This window comes from Bufo gargarizans, chromosome 1 (assembly GCF_014858855.1).
Source record: "Bufo gargarizans isolate SCDJY-AF-19 chromosome 1, ASM1485885v1, whole genome shotgun sequence".
Lineage (NCBI taxonomy): Eukaryota > Metazoa > Chordata > Amphibia > Anura > Bufonidae > Bufo > Bufo gargarizans.
In genome coordinates, this window is record NC_058080.1 from 245,021,872 (window position 1) to 245,044,390 (window position 22,519).

At 42.6% G+C, this 22,519-nt stretch overlaps 1 protein-coding gene across 1 annotated transcript in view; it reads left to right on the top strand.

Annotated features, from left to right (window-relative positions):
• The first annotated feature begins 308 nt into the window (after positions 1-308).
• Positions 309-22,519, top strand: part of LOC122924651 (alcohol dehydrogenase 1-like) — a 156,680-nt gene continuing 134,469 nt past the window's right edge. Inside the window, exons 1-3 of the mRNA XM_044275969.1 lie at positions 309-407; positions 9,092-9,193; positions 9,881-10,022. Of these exons, the coding sequence (XP_044131904.1) occupies positions 390-407; positions 9,092-9,193; positions 9,881-10,022 (262 nt within the window). The 5' untranslated portion in view covers positions 309-389. The remainder of the gene's footprint in view (positions 408-9,091; positions 9,194-9,880; positions 10,023-22,519) is intronic.

Here is a 22,519-nt window from a genome sequence, read left to right on the forward strand (position 1 = left end):
TTTTAAGAGCTGAACATTGGCTTATAGGATAGCTGCCTTATTTCTGGTGGCATTAGAGGCAGAGCTTGTTAAGAGCTCATTTGCATCCCTATTCTGTGTAAAGAAATACTGCATCACAATTACTACATAAAAAAATGTGAAAAAAGTTCACATGTATGAATTGTTAGTAAGAAGAGGATTTTTAGATTGTATTCCTTATCCTATCCTTTGTCCTATCACAGAATCTGCACAAATAAACACTCTGTGCTGAGTCTATTAATGCTGCTTACAGGGGAGGGGTCCTAGGCACTTAGTCTTGTAGAGGGGGAGGAAAATAGGAGGTGTAATTCGCAGCTTTTAAAAAATGATTCACATTCATCTCTGGACAGGTTTGTGGAAGGAAGTGTAATATGGCTACTGCTGGGCAAGTAAGTCGGAGTACTTATGTGTTTAGATTTTCCTAGTTTATAGGTTATGACAACACTTCTGACCTTTATATACTGTATCTATGCCTTTTCAATTAAACATTATGTGAAAGTATTTAAAGTTACATTGCTTGATGTTTTACATGTAAAATGTTCTTGGTTAATGCACTTGCTTCTATGAGCCCACATCCAGCTGAATGTATTGTGTGGATTTGTATAACTAAACAGCACATTCCCATTAGCAGTCAGTACAGAAGACTTGAACTTTACTAATTCTGTCAGTTCTGGTAAATAAAAGGAAAATAGAACATTCTACACTTTACTTTGAAATGCGTTGCAGATGACCTTGTGGGGTCATAAGGGATTCTTTACTCAAAGCAGTCATGCTGCTCTGAAGAGCATTTGAAGCCTCGGCCAAAGATTTCTCTCACTCCGAATTTCCAAAACATATCATATGATATTTAACCATTACAGCTGCTGTCTTTGGATTGGAAGCGTGTGAGTGTTTCAGCTCATGGAACCAATCTAGGAACATATCACAAGTGAGAATATGCATCGAACAATACAGAACGTGCATTTTACAACCAATACATCTAAAAAAATAATAATTCAAGTAGTCTTGTTTAAAAATGTGTCACCATTTTAGGTATACGGCTTGTATGCACACCGGTGTGTCTCCTTAGTGTCAGACTATAAACTGTGTGAAGTTTTATACTTCAGCCATACTTTACTTAATTCCTTCTGCCTCCCTACTGTGCATATGCTAGAAAAAGAGGTACCAGAGAGTTTTTAAGATTGCAATTGAAAAAAGAGTCATGTCTGTGTTTAGAGAACTCTATAGATATATTTCCCAATCCAGCTCATACACAGTAGGCACTGCCAAGCCCTTTACATAATGTAATTATTTATTTTTAATTGGCCCAGAATTGTAGCTAGGTTTTCTCTCCTCCAGGGCAATATTCATTGCTACACTAGTCAAATACCCTTCCAAGAAAGAATTTCTTCCTGTTCAGGCCTCATGAATCTTTTTAAAACTTGAAGAAACACTCCAAGTAGAGCTGAGGGAAGTTTTGACTGCTTCGCCGAACTTCAACAAGAAATTCGATATAGTTAAATCACGCAACTGTGTATTACAATAAAAATAGTACTTTTATTAAATTTACACATAAAACAAATACCAGAATAAAATGTAAATATAAAATACTTCTTAAAAGACAAAAATCACTGCTAGAATATTGTGTCAATAATAATCTTCTTTTGATCAAATATATGACAGATGTTAAATATTTTGGTGTTATATATTATAGAGTATTACTACCACAATATGATATCAAATATACATTCCTGGTGATATACCATCCCTGATGATGTGACATTCACATTATATGATATACCTTCTCTCTTCAAATGGAGGTAATTCAAAGGGTTAATATACACTCTTAATGGGAGCAGATTGTAACCTAGAGTCCTAGTGTAACATAAGCCCTGCAGTCAGGATTTATTGGCTTGCCAAGGTCAAGGTACTTTGTAACTAAAAATCTTAGTGCAGCATAAGCTTTTCAATAAAAATGTGTTAGATAGTTCATTTGTATAGGCTCAAATAGTAGGCTTGTATATTAGCTTGCCGGCCAATCGCACTAGGATATGCACATTCACCCACTGTCTTTGCCAGTGTTCTGTCAGAATACTATACCTTATCAGAATGCCATACCCTCGTCACTTCCGGTGATGCGGCCACACCGGAAGTGATGAGGATCAGCTGGAGGAGGGGGTATTTGGCGCTGCGCAAAGTCAAAATTATAGCACCGCAGCAGGAGAATGAGTCTTCCCCCTTCAAAGTACTTAACAGCCCCCCAAAAATACTGCACAGTCCCCCCCCCGTCGTCGGATGGCTGAGAGTGTTGGGAGCAGGGAGAGGCTGAACTGCTCCTAATGATCTGTGTCCGTGCTTGCGCACTTAGGGGTAGGGAGATCTGATGGAACATTTTGCACTAACAAATCTACCTACCCCTGAGTGTGCACACGCAGTGTAATCCAGATGTGTGTGGCCGACGGGTGTATATAGCCACGCGTGCGCACCCTCTCCTACCCAGCTGTGGCTCCAGGTGCAGGCGCAGGGTGTCCCAGCCGGTTTTGCGCATGTGCATAAAGCGGGCACTTCTCCCGCGGTGGTGCTATAATATTGACTTACTCGTAGATCTGTGCTAGAATCCCATAAACCTACCCATGAAGTTAGGGGGAGATGATTCCTCAAGGAGAGCCGTACAACCCAACGCACGTTTCGGCGTCTGCCTTCTTCCGGGGGCGCGGCTCTCCCTGAGAAAGTGCTACCTTTCTCAGGGAGTGCCACGCCCACGGAAGAAGGCAGACGCCGAAAAGTGCGTTGGGTTGTACGGCTCTCCTTGAGGAATCATCTCCCCCTAACTTCATGGGTAGGTTTATGGGATTATATTATCAGTAATATGAGTGCATTGTGTTTGCTTTTGCACTTTGCACTTTATACTTTATCTCTGTTAGGAGGTTTGGGAAGCATACATTGATAGTGATTCACTGTGACTGCCAGTTTATTGTTTGTCGTTTTGTCATACTTTTTGACATCTTCCCTTATTTTAGGGTTTAATATATATCTTACCTTTGTGTTGCACTACCTCTTTGTATTGCTACCTTGCGATTTAACACTAACAAGACAACTTCTGGTGTTTTTATTTTTATTTTTTTTATGGCAGCCCCACCTGATCACTTATCTTCCCTTCCACCTCCAGAGACGTTTTAGCATTTTATTACAAGCCTCCATTTATATACATCTATTTTATACTATTCCTCAGGAGTGATTCGTACCACATCTTTTGATGTGCTTTTGTGTCTTTTGTCATATTTATGTATTTAATAAAATCACTGATTATTTTACCCTGTTTAGTCTCAGTTTGCCTTTTTAGGATTACAGGAACCACATTTAGTAGCTCATTCAATTGTAAACAATAGTGATGAGCAGCAGGTGTCATATTCGAATTTGTGATATTTCGCGAATATTTTTAGAATATTCGCCGAATATTAGAAAATTCCCGATTTTCTTTACTCAAAAAATCGGCAAGGTAATGATTGTGTAATATGCGAATTTTCGGATTCGAATTTTTATTGTGAATTTTTCAATTTACAACTATTAGACAAAGATTATAGCACCATATTAGCTAAATTGCTCCATATTCTATTTTTTTCGAATATTCGCTATATTGCTATAACTTAGTTTTTTCGAATATTTGTAATATTCTAAAACAAGAATATATAGCAATATAGCGAATATTCGAAAAAACAAATATAGAGCAAAATTCGCAAACACTACTACTCCTAAAGTCAAGTATATTGCAGCCTTCTTATTGGCCCACAAGCTAGAATAATATTCGAAATAATAATATTCGAAATATTCGCGAATTTTCGAAGTACCTATATTCGTGATAAAAATTTTAAATTCGAATATTCGTGATCAACACTAGTAAACAAACGTATTAACCGTCACATCACCCATCCAGTGTCCCTCACTTACCCTACACATCTCACCAGATGGCTTCGTCAGGGGAAGTGAGGAGCAGTGAGGAGCAGTGAGATGGATGTCTTATTTATATCCGGGTACATAATGCTGAATTACAGACACCTGTGCGGCGTCTGAGACTCACAAGTCATGTGGGCACACAGCCACGCCTCCCAGCATGTAATCAATAGGGCAAAAAGAATCCTGAAACCCTAGAAGTATCCAATTGAAACTTGAAGAGGAAAGTAGGGGCGTGATTAAAGCCAAACCACATCCCCCACTCCCCAACACATGACCGCTAAATCTAAGCGGTCATCTGTCCACATGTCATGCTGTGTCCTGCTCCTCGTCACATGACCACTTATTTAATTGCAACTTGAGATCCTCCACTCCACATCATAGAGGGAGGTGCTGAAGGTCCTTCACCGATAGAGACATTCTTAGAACACAGGCAGTATGCATAGAAATTGTGATCCCTGATGACGTGACCACAGCAGGTCATATGACCCATAGTCAAAAGGTCCTTCACTAGTAAAGACCTTCCTAATACACAAACAACATAAAAAGGACCTGGATAACGTGACAAAGTCACGTGACCGAAACGGGTCAGGTGATCCATAATTAAAAGAGGAGCAGGACATGGTCAGACAAGTAATCTAATAAAAACAAGGAAACTGGAAAATCTTTTAAAACTATGCCCAAATTAGGAGAACGCAGTGCGCTGTGTGACACAGACCTACAGACATTTTAAAAACTGAATTATAAACAACTGGACAAACACCATAATACTGGTGTGTTAAAACGAAGTGGCATGGAGATGGATGTCTCAGATCATGTAGCAATAAATATAAATCTTAGTGAATACATAACCCTTACATATATTCTACCGTCTACATTCATAGACAGGTATATATAATCCTACAGTACATAGGAATTTCCATTATAACACCATATAATTATACATATAAAAAAAAAAACATAACCCAAAAATGCATGCAGTGTAAAAAATCATATATATAACAGTATGGAGATACCCAACCGGTATATACACTTGATACGTGAAGTGCTCAAAACACCTGATAGGAACGTTAAAAAATATAAATAATAAATCTTTAATTGATAATAAATGATAAAAGCATAGGGTGTAACCCCACCAGTATTAACCAACAGGCTTAATGTGCCTGCTGTGTGGCTAATGAGTAAATATACAAAACCTCACAGCAGAAACAATGGATCAAGTGGTGCACAAACTCTAGTATCCATTGCTTAATAGCTCACGATCCATTGAACACACCTCCACTACACAAAAAAAACTCTGATGGCTGACTCAAAGGAATCAATGGTGTGCCTTCAAATGAGTATTATTGAACAGAATTAGCGTGCAAGCTGCCTATGATACACAGTGACCTAGGAGATAGCGTTCACTGCCATTCACATGCGGCTAACTGCCACCTGTCAGTGTGCCTCAACTATTGTAAGGTAATCAATACATCCGGCTCAACGCATTTCCGTGCCTATATATGGTGGGCACTTCATCAGGAGCTTATTACTGTAAGGCGCACTATAAATGCATTGTAGACCAGTCACTGCATTGTGCGATGACACTTGGGTGAGAGCATTGGCGCTAAAATGGCTGCTGTACCCTCTTAGTGTTAGTCTATATAAAACTAGAAATATGTCGCACGAGGGTGAAAAGGAATCAATTTGAGGTGCACCCACTGATAGATAACACCCAATCTGACAGAAATCAAATAAGTAAAATAGTAATAGTATTGAGAACAGTAGGGTTTATTAATAAATGTATAAAAGTAGATAAATATCCAAATGATCTATAACACAATTGATTTAGCAGCAATAATAATACATAGAATACTTGGACTCATAACACTGTGTTCCTAAAAAGAATCTCCATCAATAGTCCATCAATAGATAGCCTCCAATGATTCCCAATGACTGGATTGGATACTGGTCATCCAGACCTACAATAGTGTTCAATTGTCCACAATGTTAAAAGTTAGATAAAAATTGCGATTAAAATATGGCCAGATGTCTTCTAAAACTCGAATCTGTATGCCAGGTAATCTCCAGTCTCAAGCGCAATCAAGTATTGACTGACAGTATTTGGAGCAGCGTCCCGCTCACTTGGCTGAGACAGCGGCGTCCCGCTGTATTATTCGGATAATGCAATCGCTAACTTTTGCAAAACTAACACGATCTTACCGGGAGGACTTCAGTGGGTTTTTCTGGCCCTCGACGCGGTGTGCCTCTTGTGTAATTGGGCGCTCCGGTCTCAAGGGCTGTTACTTGCCAGACAATATCGCGCCAACTGTGGTAATGCACGTGGACCCGCAATGGATTAAGGTTTTCTCTGTACAGCCGGCGTTGTTCACAAATAGATGTTGCAGAATGGCAAATTCCACTCCTTCTCAGGTAGTAGATGTTCATGTGTCTGTGTTTCAATCCTGGGGGATAATACCATACGCGTTTCGGGGTTTAGAGGAATGACCCCTTCATCAGTAATTGAATGAAGGGGTCATTCTTCTAAACCCCGAAACGCATATGGTTTTATCCCCCAGCATTGGAACACAGACACACGTTACGCTGTACAGCCTCTCTGGGGGGTATATTTCTCCTGCAACGGGGGCTACTATGTCAGCCCCAGTTTCAGGAGAAATCAACAAGGAAAAAAAAAAAAAAAGTGTTGAAAAAATTTATAAAAAAAGGTTTCACATGTAAAAAAAAAAAATCCCCAAGTATAGGAATTAAAAAATGTTAAAAATTGAAAAAATTAAAATAGACATATTTGGTAGTGCTGCGTCCATAACGGTTGGCTCTATAAATATATCACATGATCGACCCAGTCCGATAAACACCATAAAAAAAACTGTGTCAAAAAAAGCAATTTTTGTCACCTTACATCATAAAAAGTGCAACTCCAAGTGATAAAAAAAGGCATATGTCCAACAAAATGGTACCAATAAAACCATCACTTCATTCCGCAAAAAATGAGCTCCTACATAAGAATATCGCAAAAAAATAAAAAATAAACTATAGCTCTCAGAACATGGAGACACTAAAACATAATTTTTTTGTTTTCAAAAATGCTATTATTATGTTAAAGTGAAATAAATAAAAAAAAGCATACATATTAGGCCTTTCTGCGTCCGTAACAACCAGCTCTATAAAAATATCACATGACCTAACCCCTCGGGTAAACACTTTAAAAAATAAATAAATAAACAGTGTCAAAAAAAGCAATTTTTGTCACCTTACATTACAAAAAGTGCAACACCAAGTGATAAAAAAGGCATATATCCCACAAAATAGTACCAATAAAACCGTCACCTCATCCCGGTAAAATGAGGCCCTACATAAGAAAATTGCTAAAAAAATATAAAAAACTATAGCTCTCAGAACATGGACACATTAAAACATAATTTTTTTGTTTCAAAAATGCTATTATTGTGTAAAACTTAAATAAGAAATAGTATACTTATTAGGTATTGCCACGTCTGTAACGATCTTCTCTATAAAAATGTCACTTGACCAAACCCCTTAGGTGAATGCTGTAGAAATAAATAAATAAAAGCTGTGCTAAAACAACCAATTTTTTGGTCACCTTGCCCCATAAAGTGTTATAATGAATGATCAAAAAATCATATGTACCCCAAAATAGTACTAAAATAGTAATAAAACTGGCACCGTATCCCCTAGTTTCCAGAATGGGGTCACTTCTTGGGAGTTTCTACTGTAAGGGTGCATCAGAGGAGGCTTCAAATGGGACATGGCATCTAAAAACCATGTGCCGCTCCTTTTCTTCTGCACCCTTCCGTGTGCTCATACAGAAGTTTATGACCACATGCAGAATCTGGGTAATAAATATTGAGTTTTGTTTGGCTGTTAACCATCGATGTGTTAAAGAAAATATTGGATTAAAATGGAAAATCTGCCAAAAAAGTGAAATTTAAAAATTTGATCTCCATTTTCCTAAAGGGTTAACAAAGTTCTTAAAATCAGTTTTAAATAACTTCAGACCTGAATTGGTCCTTAAAAAGTGGGTTTTGGCAATTTTCTAAAAAAATTTAAGAATTGCTTCTAAACTTCTAAGCCTTCTAACGTCCTAAAAAATTAAAATGAAAATTCCAAAATAATGCCAACATAAAGTAGACATATGGGTAATGTTAAGTAATAAATATTTTATGAGGTATCACTTTCTGTTTTAAAAGCAGAGAAATAGAAATTTTGAAAATTGCTAATTTTTGTAATTTTTTGGTAAATTTGAGCTATTTTCATAAATAAAGGTGAAATATATTGACTCAAATTTATTACTAGCATGAAGCACAATGTGTCATGAGAAAACAGTCTCTGAATGGCTTGGATAAGTAAAAGCGTTCCAAAGTTATTACCACATAAAGTGAGACATGTCAGATTTGCAAAATTATGCCTGGTTAGGAAGGGGGCAAATGGCCCAGTTGTAAAGTGGTTAAATAAAATGGAACATTGAGTTAACTTTCAGAGCTGGACAATCCAAAAAAATACTTATGTTTTCACTATTTCACATTTGGTAAAAATATTAAAAGTAGAGACTGTCAAAGTGTATAAATCTGCACAGTAAAACATTAATATGGTGCCACCTGCTGACAATTTACTGAACAGCAATCTATTTGCTACATATATATAATCCAAAAGATTTCGTCTTTTTTTTACTAGTTACAATTTAAGCTCACCATATTTGTGGCATCCAGTGTCTACCCCAGAATAATCTTCCAACTCATGCCCAGAATTGCTAATTGACTTTTAATGCAAGATTCGTGTATTATTAGGTGTATAAACATTACAGCCATGCAGCAGACTAATATGTTTGACATATCGGCCATAAACATTCCCGGGTGTATAGACCATAGATAGACCCTAGAAGCCAAAACTTAAAATGGATCAAAATGGAGCATATAGCTTCCAAATATGTGCACCAGATAAAAAACCCTAGTCCTTCAATTGTGTCTTTCTTTTTTTCTACTCATTTGCTTTTGTACACAATATATGTGTTATCTCATAACCCTACAATTATACTGACAATGGGGTGAGAAATGTGAATAGGGAAATGAATGCTACTCTTGACTTTTGAATATATACAGTTTTATTATTATTATTTCACTTTCAGGTAATCAAATGTAAAGCTGCGGTGTGCTGGGCACCTAATCAACCGCTCAGCATAGAAGAGATTGAAGTTGCTCCACCAAAGGCTCATGAAGTTCGCATAAAGGTGATATTTATACCTGAAAACAACTTTATTATAACTATTTAGTTATAAAAATGTTTTCCAAATCTTCTAGGGATGTGTACTGTATCTAAAATGTAAATATCACCCCAAATTATGTACAGAGTATAGTATAATTAGACATAAATTATAGTAAGTTATGTCAACCTTATAGAAATGAAGAGGGTATTCCCATTTGATAAAGTGATGATATTGCTATTATATACCATTATTTAATCCTCAGTGGATTTCCAACCTCAAGTATGTTCGGAGTTTCAGAGGTCAGACCCCCACCAATCATAAAGATATGGCATGTTCTTGTAGTATGCCATCAATTTATCAGATGGAAATACCCCTTTCTAAGGGTACAGGATTAAAAACATGGCTCCTTTTCTCCTCTCACAGCATTAAACCTGCCCCCAGGAGCCATGTGAATTTTGATGTGGATTTTATTGTGCATTTCCTGCAGATTTCATCCTTTGCATTGCGGCATATGCACCATGTGTGGATGTAATCTTTTAATGCTATTACACATTGCACCCAAGTGACTACAACAGTAGGTGTTTAACCCCAATATCTGTGCTTCACCCGCACTTGATGTGGAACCGCATAGAGTACGGGAGAGGCGAGAGGCATGGCAATTAGTGGTAATCCACATGTGGTTAAAATGTGAAATCCCATGTGTTCCTACAGATTGTGGCGACTGGAATTTGTGGTTCAGATGAACATATTATAAAAGGAGAAATCGGCGACAATAAATACCCTGTGATACTGGGCCATGAAGGTGCTGGGATTGTAGAGAGTGTTGGTGAAGGAGTAACAGATCTGAAACCCGGTAAGGCTTATAATTAAAAAAAAAGATTAAAAAAATGGCAAAAAGTTTCTATCAATTGTCAAGGAAAACGTTAAAAAGTACACCTTTGTGGCAATTTGTACTACTTTTTCAAGTTATAGCAACTAAAATAAAAACTGAACCAGATTTGCAAATAGTTTTAATTTTATTCTACAAGTTGTTGTCCCGTCCCATGAAGATCTACATACAGTATGTGCTTCCATGGCTACAGACTGTTCCTGCAGACATACTCCCTTCAATCTGTCCCCGACTTTTTGTAAACACATATTCTATAATTTTTTTAAATGTAAAACATTTTCCTTTATTCTATTACGATTTTTTAATTTAAAAAAAATCTACTATTCATTGAGTGACACGTATATCTGTACACAAGCTATTATTTCCTTGTGCCTCGCAGTAACAAATCAGGTTCTCCTAAAATGACAGCTGCACATGTTACAAAGTGAAACTAAGTGTAGAAAAGACAAGCCTGGGAACGCAAGATCACTCATAATGCTGTGCAGCCAGTCAGTCCCCATCTAGCCATCCCCTGTGATATCACAGCCCTATAAAACCCTCATCTCGCGTGGGCTCCTTCATTGTCCTGTCAGCTGAGAATAGGAAGAGACGTGGCAAGTAGAGTTGAGCGGACACCTGGATGTTCGGGTTCGAGAAGTTCGGCCGAACTTCCCGAAAATGTTCGGGTTCGGGATCCGAACCCGATCCGAACTTCGTCCCGAACCCGAACCCCATTGAAGTCAATGGGGACCCGAACTTTTCGGCACTAAAAAGGCTGTAAAACAGCCCAGGAAAGGGCTAGAGGGCTGCAAAAGGCAGCAACATGTAGGTAAATCCCCTGCAAACAAATTTGGATAGGGAAATGAATTAAAATAAAAATTAAAAAAATAAAAATTAACCAAAATCAATTGGACAGAGGTCCCATAGCAGAGAATCTGGCTTCACGTCACCCACCACTGGAACAGTCCATTCTCAGATATTTAGGCCCCGGCACCCAGGCAGAGGAGAGAGGTCCCGTAACAGAGAATCTGTCTTCATGTCAGCAGAGAATCAGTCTGCATGTCATAGCAGAGAATCAGGCTTCACGTCAGCCACCACTGCAACAGTCCATTGTCATAAATTTAGGCCCAGCACCCAGGCAGAGGAGAGAGGTCCCGTAACAGACAATCTGGCTTCATGTCAGCAGAGAATTAGTCTGCATGTCATAGCAGAGAATCAGGCTTCACGTCAGCCACCACTGCAACAGTCCATTGTCATAAATTTAGGCCCAGCACCCAGGCAGAGGAGAGAGGTCCCGTAACAGACAATCTGGCTTCATGTCAGCAGAGAATCAGTCTGCATGTCATAGCAGAAAATCAGGCTTCACGTCAGCCACCACTGCAACAGTCCATAGTCAGATATTTAGGCCCAGCACCCAGGCAGAGGAGAGAGGTCCCGTAACAGAGAATCTGGCTTCATGTCAGCAGAGAATTAGTCTGCATGTCATAGCAGAGAATCAGGCTTCACGTCAGCCACCAATGCAACAGTCCATTGTCAGATATTTAGGCCCAGCACCCAGGCAGAGGAGAGAGGTCCCGTAACAGAGAATCTGGCTTCATGTCAGCAGAGAATCAGTCTGCATGTCATAGCAGAAAATCAGGCTTCACGTCAGCCACCACTGCAACAGTCCATTGTCAGATATTTAGGCCCAGCACCCAGGCAGAGGAGAGAGGTCCCGTAACAGAGGATCTGGCTTCATGTCAGCAGAGAAGAAGTCTGCATGTCATAGCAGAAAATCAGGCTTCACGTCAGCCACCACTGCAACAGTCCATTGTCAGATATTTAGGCCCAGCACGCAGGCAGAGGAGAGAGGTCCCGTAACAGAGGATCTGGCTTCATGTCAGCAGAGAATCAGTCTTCATGTCATAGCAGAGAATCAGTCTTCATGTCATAGCAGAGAATCAGGCTTCACGTCACCCACCACTGTAAGAGTCCATTTTCATAAATTTATGCCCAGCACCCAGGCAGAGGAGAGAGGTCCCGTAACAGACAATCTGGCTTCATGTCAGCAGAGAATCAGTCTTCATGTCATAGCAGAGAATCAGTCTTCATGTCATAGCAGAGAATCAGGCTTCACGTCACCCACCACTGTAAGAGTCCATTTTCATAAATTTAGGCCCAGCACCCAGGCAGAGGAGAGAGGTCCCGTAACAGACAATCTGGCTTTATGTCAGCAGAGAATCAGTCTTCATATCATAGCAGAGAATCAGGCTTCACGTCACCCACCACTGTAAGAGTCCATTTTCATAAATTTAGGCCCAGCACCCAGGCAGAGGAGAGAGGTCCCGTAACAGACAATCTGGCTTCATGTCAGCAGAGAATCAGTCTTCATATCATAGCAGAGAATCAGGCTTCACATCACCCACCACTGTAAGAGTCCATTTTCATAAATTTAGGCCCAGCACCCAGGCAGAGGAGAGAGGTCCCGTAACAGACAATCTGGCTTCATGTAAGCAGAGAATCAGTCTTCATATCATAGCAGAGAATGAGGCTTCACGTCAGCCACCACTGCAACAGTCCATTGGCATATATTTAGGCCCAGCACACAGGCAGAGGAGAGAGGTCCCGTAACAGAGGATCTGGCTTCATGTCAGCAGAGAATCAGTCTGCATGTCATAGCAGAAAATCAGGCTTCACGTCAGCCACCACTGCAACAGTCCATTGTCAGATATTTAGGCCCAGCACCCAGGCAGAGGAGAGAGGTCCCGTAACAGAGGATCTGGCTTCATGTCAGCAGAGAAGAAGTCTGCATGTCATAGCAGAAAATCAGGCTTCACGTCAGCCACCACTGCAACAGTCCATTGTCAGATATTTAGGCCCAGCACGCAGGCAGAGGAGAGAGGTCCCGTAACAGAGGATCTGGCTTCATGTCAGCAGAGAATCAGTCTTCATGTCATAGCAGAGAATCAGTCTTCATGTCATAGCAGAGAATCAGGCTTCACGTCACCCACCACTGTAAGAGTCCATTTTCATAAATTTATGCCCAGCACCCAGGCAGAGGAGAGAGGTCCCGTAACAGACAATCTGGCTTCATGTCAGCAGAGAATCAGTCTTCATGTCATAGCAGAGAATCAGTCTTCATGTCATAGCAGAGAATCAGGCTTCACGTCACCCACCACTGTAAGAGTCCATTTTCATAAATTTAGGCCCAGCACCCAGGCAGAGGAGAGAGGTCCCGTAACAGACAATCTGGCTTTATGTCAGCAGAGAATCAGTCTTCATATCATAGCAGAGAATCAGGCTTCACGTCACCCACCACTGTAAGAGTCCATTTTCATAAATTTAGGCCCAGCACCCAGGCAGAGGAGAGAGGTCCCGTAACAGACAATCTGGCTTCATGTCAGCAGAGAATCAGTCTTCATATCATAGCAGAGAATCAGGCTTCACATCACCCACCACTGTAAGAGTCCATTTTCATAAATTTAGGCCCAGCACCCAGGCAGAGGAGAGAGGTCCCGTAACAGACAATCTGGCTTCATGTAAGCAGAGAATCAGTCTTCATATCATAGCAGAGAATGAGGCTTCACGTCAGCCACCACTGCAACAGTCCATTGGCATATATTTAGGCCCAGCACACAGGCAGAGGAGAGAGGTCCCGTAACAGAGGATCTGGCTTCATGTCAGCAGAGAATCAGTCTGCATGTCATAGCAGAAAATCAGGCTTCACGTCAGCCACCACTGCAACAGTCCATTTTCATAAATTTAGGCCCAGCACCCAGGCAGAGGAGAGAGGTCCCGTAACAGACAATCTGGCTTCATGTCAGCAGAGAATCAGTCTTCATATCATAGCAGAGAATCAGGCTTCACATCACCCACCACTGTAAGAGTCCATTTTCATAAATTTAGGCCCAGCACCCAGGCAGAGGAGAGAGGTCCCGTAACAGACAATCTGGCTTCATGTAAGCAGAGAATCAGTCTTCATATCATAGCAGAGAATGAGGCTTCACGTCAGCCACCACTGCAACAGTCCATTGGCATATATTTAGGCCCAGCACACAGGCAGAGGAGAGAGGTCCCGTAACAGAGGATCTGGCTTCATGTCAGCAGAGAATCAGTCTGCATGTCATAGCAGAAAATCAGGCTTCACGTCAGCCACCACTGCAACAGTCCATTGTCAGATATTTAGGCCCAGCACCCAGGCAGAGGAGAGAGGTCCCGTAACAGAGGATCTGGCTTCATGTCAGCAGAGAATCAGTCTGCATGTCATAGCAGAAAATCAGGCTTCACGTCAGCCACCACTGCAACAGTCCATTGTCAGATATTTAGGCCCAGCACCCAGGCAGAGGAGAGAGGTCCCGTAACAGAGGATCTGGCTTCATGTCAGCAGAGAATTAGTCTGCATGTCATAGCAGAGAATCAGGCTTCACGTCACCCAACATTGGAACAGTCCATTGGCATATATTTAGGCCCCGGCACCCAGACAGAGGAGAGGTTCATTCAACTTTGGGTAGCCTCGCAATATAATGGTAAAATGAAAATAAAAATAGGATTGAATGAGGAAGTGCCCTGGAGTCCAATAATATATGGTTAAGGGGAGGTAGTTAATGTCTAATCTGGACAAGGGACGGACAGGTCCTGTGGGATCCATGCCTGGTTCATTTTTATGAACGTCAGCTTGTCCACATTGGCTGTAGACAGGCGGCTGCGTTTGTCTGTAATGACGCCCCCTGCCGTGCTGAATACACGTTCAGAGAAAACGCTGGCCGCCGGGCAGGCCAGCACCTCCAAGGCATAAAAGGCTAGCTCTGGCCACGTGGACAATTTAGAGACCCAGAAGTTGAATGGGGCCGAACCATCAGTCAGTACGTGGAGGGGTGTGCACACGTACTGTTCCACCATGTTAGTGAAATGTTGCCTCCTGCTAACACGTTGCGTATCAGGTGGTGGTGCAGTTAGCTGTGGCGTGTTGACAAAAGTTTTCCACATCTCTGCCATGCTAACCCTGCCCTCAGAGGAGCTGGCCGTGACACAGCTGCCTTGGCGACCTCTTGCTCATCCTCTGCCTTGGCCTTGGGCTTCCACTTGTTCCCCTGTGACATTTGGGAATGCGCTCAGTAGCGCGTCTACCAACGTGCGCTTGTACTCGCGCATCTTCCTATCACGCTCCAGTGCAGGAAGTAAGGTGGGCACATTGTCTTTGTAGCGTGGATCCAGCAGGGTGGCAACCCAGTAGTCCGCACAGGTTAAAATGTGGGCAACTCTGCTGTCGTTGCGCAGGCACTGCGGCATGTAGTCGCTCATGTGTGCCAGGCTGCCCAGGGGTAAGGACAAGCTGTCATCTGTGGGAGGCGTATCGTCATCGTCCTGCCTTTCCCCCCAGCCACGCACCAGTGATGGACCCGAGCTGCGTTGGGTGCCACCCCGCTGTGACCATGCTTCATCCTCATCCTCCTCCACCTCCTCCTCATCCTCGTCCTCCTCGTCCTCCAGTAGTGGGCCCTGGCTGGCCACATTTGTACCTGGCCTCTGCTGTTGCCAAAAACCTCCCTCTGAGTCACTTCGAAGAGACTGGCCTGAAAGTGCTAAAAATGACCCCTCTCCCTCTTCCTCCTCCTCCTCCTCCTCCTGGGCCACCTCCTCTTCCATCATCGCCCTAAGTGTTTTCTCAAGGAGACATAGAAGTGGTATTGTAACGCTGATAACGGCGTCATCGCCACTGGCCATGTTGGTGGAGTACTCGAAACAGCGCAACAGGGCACACAGGTCTCGCATGGAGGCCCAGTCATTGGTGGTGAAGTGGTGCTGTTCTGTAGTGCGACTGACCCGTGCGTGCTGCAGCTGAAACTCCACTATGGCCTGCTGCTGCTCGCACAGTCTGTCCAGCATGTGCAAGGTGGAGTTCCACCTGGTGGGCACGTCGCATATGAGGCGGTGAGCGGGAAGGCCGAAGTTACGCTGTAGCGCAGACAGGCGAGCAGCAGCAGGATGTGAACGCCGGAAGCGCGAACAGACGGCCCGCACTTTATGCAGCAGCTCTGACATGTCGGGGTAGTTGTGAATGAACTTCTGCACCACCAAATTCAGCACATGCGCCAAGCAAGGGATGTGCGTCAAATTGGCTAGTCCCAGAGCTGCAACGAAGCGCCCTGCAATCCTCAGTGTTGGAAGGACATGCGCCAAACAGCTCTCCGCCTGGGGCCCATATGCCACTACATTTACCCAGTGTGTAGTTAGGGAGATATAGCGTCCCTGGCCGTGCTTACTGGTCCACGTATCTGTGGTTAGGTGGACCTTGCTACAGATGGCGTTGCGCAGTGCACACTTGATTTTATCGGATACTTGGTTGTGCAGGGAAGGCACGGCTCTCTTGGAGAAGTAGTGGTGGCTGGGAACAACATACTGTGGGACAGCAAGCGACATGAGCTGTTTGAAGCTGTCTGTGTCCACCAGCCTAAATGACAGCATTTCATAGGCCAGTAGTTTAGAAATGCTGGCATTCAGGGCCAGGGATCGAGGGTGGCTAGGTGGGAATTTACGCTTTCTCTCAAATGTTTGTGAGATGGAGAGCTGAACGCTGCCGTGTGACATGGTTGAGACGCTTGGTGACGGAGGTGGTGGTGGTGTTGGTGGTACATCCCCTGTTTGCTGGGCGGCAGGTGCCAACGTTCCTCCAGAGGCGGAGGAAGAGGCCGAGGTGGCAGCAGCAGAAGAGGCCGAGGCGGCAGCAGCAGAAGAGGTAGCAAGGGGAGCCTGAGTGACTTCCTTGGTTTTAAGGTGTTTACTCCACTGCAGTTCATGCTTTGCATGCAGGTGCCTGGTCATGCAGGTTGTGCTCAGGTTCAGAACGTTAATGCCTCGCTTCAGGCTCTGATGGCACAGCGTGCAAACCACTCGGGTCTTGTCGTCAGCACATTGTTTGAAGAAGTGCCATGCCAGGGAACTCCTTGAAGCTGCCTTTGGGGTGCTCGGTCCCAGATGGCGGCGGTCAGTAGCAGGCGGAGTCTCTTTGCGGCGGGTGTTCTGCTTTTGCCCACTGCTCCCTCTTTTGCTACGCTGTTGACTCGGTCTCACCACTGCCTCTTCCTCCGAACTGTGAAAGTCAGTGGCACGACCTTCATTCCATGTGGGGTCTAGGGCCTCATCGTCCCCTGCATCGTCTTCCACCCAGTCTTGATCCCTGACCTCCTGTTCAGTCTGCACACTGCAGAAAGACGCAGCAGTTGGCACCTGTGTTTCGTCATCATCAGAGACATGCTGAGGTGGTATTCCCATGTCCTCATCATCAGGAAACATAAGTGGTTGTGCGTCAGTGCAGTCTATGTCTTCCACCGCTGGGGAAGGGCTAGGTGGATGCCCTTGGGAAACCCTGCCAGCAGAGTATTCAAACAGCATAAGAGACTGCTGCATAACTTGAGGCTCAGACAGTTTCCCTGATATGCATGGGGGTGATGTGACAGACTGATGGGGTTGGTTTTCAGGCGCCATCTGTGCGCTTTCTGCAGAAGACTGGGTGGGAGATAATGTGAACGTGCTGGATCCACTGTCGGCCACCCAATTGACTAATGCCTGTACCTGCTCAGGCCTTACCATCCTTAGAACGGCATTGGGCCCCACCATATATCGCTGTAAATTCTGGCGGCTACTGGGACCTGAGGTAGTTGGTACACTAGGACGTGTGGATGTGGCAGAACGGCCACGTCCTCTCCCAGCACCAGAGGGTCCACTAACACCACCACGACCATGTCCACGTCCGCGTCCCTTACTAGATGTTTTCCTCATTGTTATGGTTCACCACAACAACAAAAATATTATTTGGCCCAATGTATTGTATTCAAATTCAGCTGAATATAAATTTGAGGCCTAGTATTTAGGCGCTGGGTGACCGGTATGGATTTACTGACAGAATTAGACTTGGAAATGCACAGTAGCGTGTGTGTGAAGTTATTCTGAATGACCCTATGTGCACCTTGAATATTATATACCCTTTTAGGGATAGATTTCAAATAGCTCTGATATAGCAGAAACCACTAAATTATGAAATTGCTAAATTGGGAATTGTATTTCAACCCAGAACAAAAAATGTGCTTTGACGGACACTAAATAACTTGCCCAGCCACAACAGTACAGCGGTAACGAGAGATTTAGCGGGATATAAATTTGAGGCCTAGTATTTAGGCGCTGGGTGACCGGTATGGATTTACTGACAGAATTAGACTTGGAAATGCACAGTAGCGTGTGTGTGAAGTTATTCTGAATGACCCTATGTGCACCTTGAATATTATATACCCTTTTAGGGATAGATTTCAAATAGCTCTGATATAGCAGAAACCACTAAATTATGAAATTGCTAAATTGGGAATTGTATTTCAACCCAGAACAAAAAATGTGCTTTGACGGACACTAAATAACTTGCCCAGCCACAACAGTACAGCGGTAACGAGAGATTTAGCGGGATATAAATTTGAGGCCTAGTATTTAGGCGCTGGGTGACCGGTATGGATTTACTGACAGAATTAGACTGGGATATGGCCAAAAAATAACCACACTATTGCTGGTTAAATGCACTTGGTGTGACAGCTTGACCAACCACACTACTGAGGGTTAAATGCACTTGATGACGGGCGCAGCTTGCCCCTGATGTAGTATATGGCCAAAAAATGAACAGACTATTGCTGGTTAAATGCACTTGGTGTGACAGCTTGACCAACCACACTACTGAGGGTTAAATGCACTTGGTGACGGGCGCAGCTTGCCCCTGATGTAGTATATGGTCAAAAAATGAACAGACTATTGCTGGTTAAATGCACTTGGTGTGACAGCTTCACCCTGATGTAGGCTTTAGCCAAAAAACAACCACACCATTGAGGGTTAAATGCACTTGGTCGCAGCTTGTGCTGGTGCACCACAAGACACAAAATGGCCGCCGATCACCCCAGAAAAAAGTGACTGACAAACGGTCTGGGCAGCCTAAAAACAGTGAGCAATTGAATTTCAGCAGCTCAATGATGCACAGCTGCAGATCGATCGATTAATCAAGTCCTTTGGAGGAGTTAATCTGCCTAATCTCGCCCTACTGTCGCAGCCGCAACCTCTCCCTACGCTAATCAGAGCAGAGTGACGGGCGGCGCTATGTGACTCCAGCTTAAATAGAGGCTGGGTCATATGGTGCTCTGGCCAATCACAGCCATGCCAATAGTAGGCATGGCTGTGACGGCCTCTTGGGGCAAGTAGTATGACGCTTGTTGATTGGCTGCTTTGCAGCCTTTCAAAAAGCGCCAAGAAAGCGTCACAAAAGCGCCAAGAAAGCGACGAACACCGAACCCGGACTTTTACGAAAATGTCCGGGTTCGGGTCCGTGTCACGGACACCCCAAAATTCGGTACGAACCCGAACTATACAGTTCGAGTTCGCTCATCCCTAGTGGCAAGCACTCATGCGCTAAGGACAGTGTTGTTGAAAACGTTTAATAAATGAATATTGGAAAGGGGGAGTGCAGGAAGACTTATTCTGTGTCAGTTTTATTTACTTATTCCTACATCAGCCTTAAACTAAGATATGGAATTTAATAACAATAAGGTGGAAGCCTTCATTATTCCACTGCCAGCGTGCCAACAAATACCATCCAGTCTGCACCTCTTAGGGGGGACAGGTCTTAATGATAACCATCCTTTTCTTTTACTGGCTTTACTTCTTCCAAATCATCCCTTAAAGTCTCCATGTCCTAGAAAGGCACGCAAGATGCAGAGAGAGGAGCTGGATGTTCCCGATGACATAGTCTCATTGATATTAGATGATGTGGAAAAGGAGGAAAAGCAGATGGCAGAAGAAGAGCTTCCACCTGTAGGGCAGGAGAGCACTGGGGTTGGAGAAGTGGGTATGCTAGAGCTGGTTAATATTCTGTGTTTACTGTCAAATAAACTGCAGGAGATTGCAGGCCAGAACAGCAATAATATGCATATTGTGCCCCACCTAACCAGCCAAACTCCATACCAGCAACAACCCCCGTTTAAAGGTGCATTAAAGGTGCTTTGCGGCCATAAACAATGAAGAAGGACTATACAGTGCGGTCTTCATTATTAAGTGATTTAAAGCGATTTGTGACAATCCAATTTTTTTAAACTTCGCTCATCTCTAATTCAGCTGTCCCACTAAAGTCCTAGGTCTAGCATAATTTTAATTAAATACAATTGATACAGATTTTTTCCCCACAAAACGATATTTTGGATTTACCTCGATTTTTGCATTGATTATTTAAAAAACTAGCTAAAGGACCTGGCTTTGCACGGGTATATTTAATCTATTTAATTTAATGTTTGTGTGTGTCGTTAAAATATATCCACAGTATCCACTATAACAGTGACAGCTACAGTACCGTGCCCCCTTAACACTGATCTCCCAAAAATTTTTTGTCACCTTACATCACAAAAAGTGTAATAGCAAGCGATCAAAAAGTTATACGCACCCCAAAATAGTGCTAGTCAAACCGTCATCTCATTCTGCAAAAAATGAGACCCTAGCTAAGATAATCACTCAAAAACTGAAAAAACTATGTCTCTCAGACTATGGAGACACTAAAACATTATTTTTTTTTGTTTAAAAAATGAAATCATTGTGTAAAACTTACATAAATAAAAAAAATAGTATACATATTAGGTATCGCCGCGTCTGTGGCAACCTGCTCTATAAGAATACCACATGATCTAACCTGTCAGATGAATGTTGTAAATAACAACAGAAAAATTAAAACTGTGCCAAAACAGCAATTTCTTGTTACCGTGCCTCACAAAAAGTGTAATATAGAGCAACCAAAAATCATATGTACCCTAAACTAGTACCAACAAAACTGCCATCCTATCCTCCTGTAGTTTATAAAAGGGGTGCATCAGGGGGGCTTCAAATGGGACATGGTGTCAAAAAACCAGTCCAGCAAAATCTGCCTTCCAAAAAACGTATGGCATTCTTTTCCTTCTGCGCCTTGCCATGTGGCCGTACAGCCGTTTACGACCACATATGGGGTGTTTCTGTAAACTACAGAATCAGATCCATAAATATTGAGTTTTGTTTGACTGTTAACCCTTGCTTTGTAACTGTACAAAAATTATTAAAATGGAAAATCTGCCAAAAAAGTGAAATTTTTAAATTGTATCTCTATTTTCCATTAATTCTTGTGGAACACCTAAAGGGCTAACATAGTTTGTAAAACCAGTTTTGAATACCTTTTAGTTTCTAAAATAGAGTCACTTTTTTGGAGTTTCTACTCTAGGGGTGCATCAGGGGGGCTTCAAATGGGACATGGTGTCAAAAAACCAGTCCAGCAAAATCTGCCTTCCAAAAACCATATGGAATTCCTTTCCTTCTGCGCCCTGCCGTGTGCCCGTACAGTGGTTTACAACCACATATGGGGTGTTTCTGTAAACTACAGAATCAAAGCCATAAACATTAGAGTTTTGTTTGGCTGTTCACCCTTGCTTTGTAACTGGAAAAAAATTATTAAAATGGAAAATCTGCCCAAAAAGTGAAATTTAGAAATTGTATCTCTATTTTCCACACTTAAAGGGTTAACAAAGTTTGTAAAATCTGTTTTGAATACTTTGAGGGGTGTAGTTTTTAGGGTGGTTTCTATTATGTAAGCCTCACAAAGTGATTTCAGACCTGAACTGGTCCTTAAGTTGGTTTTTGAAAATTTCCGAGAAATTTCAAGATTTGCTTCTAAACTTCTAAGCCTTGTAACGTCCCCCAAAAATAAAATGTCATTCCCAGAATGATCCTAACATGAAGTAGACATATAGGGAATGTAAAGTAATAACTATTTGTGTAGGTATTACTATGTATTATAGAAGTAGAGAAATTGAAACTTGGAAATTTGCTAATTTTTTAAGTTTTTGGCAAATTTAGTACTTTTTTATAAATAAAAATCGTTAATTTCTAACGATAATTTGTTTTCCCTTAGTCCTAACAGCAGCACAGATGGGGTTAACTGCCCCCCGTGGACTGGTAGGACCGGCGGAATTTTAATGAGCCCAAAGATTAAACCAATAAAAGAACTCCAGCTCCCTTAAAGGGAGGGGTTCATCCCCCAGCCCACCGTGTATGTTACAAGAAAAAAAAAAAAGTACTTTAGGGCGGGAAATTTGTGTGCTGCTGTTAGGACTAAGGGAAAACAAATTATCGTTAGAAATTAACGATTCCCTTACGTCCTACCAGCAGCACAGATGGGGAGATAGCAAGAAGAATCCCCTAGGGAGGGTCCTCATGCTCGGCAGAAGTAAGGACTGTCTGCCCAAAGGCCGAGAACTCCGATATCCTAGCATCGATCCTATAATGGGAGATGAAGGTAGACTCAGAGCTCCAGGAGGCTGCCTTACAGATCAACTCTAGGGGGAGAAGACTTCTTTCCGCAACAGAGGTAGCTACGGCCCTTGTAGAATGGGCCCTCACAAACTCCGGAGGATCTAAGGCTTGGGAAATAAAGGCTTCCCTAATGGCCTCCTTAACCCAGCGAC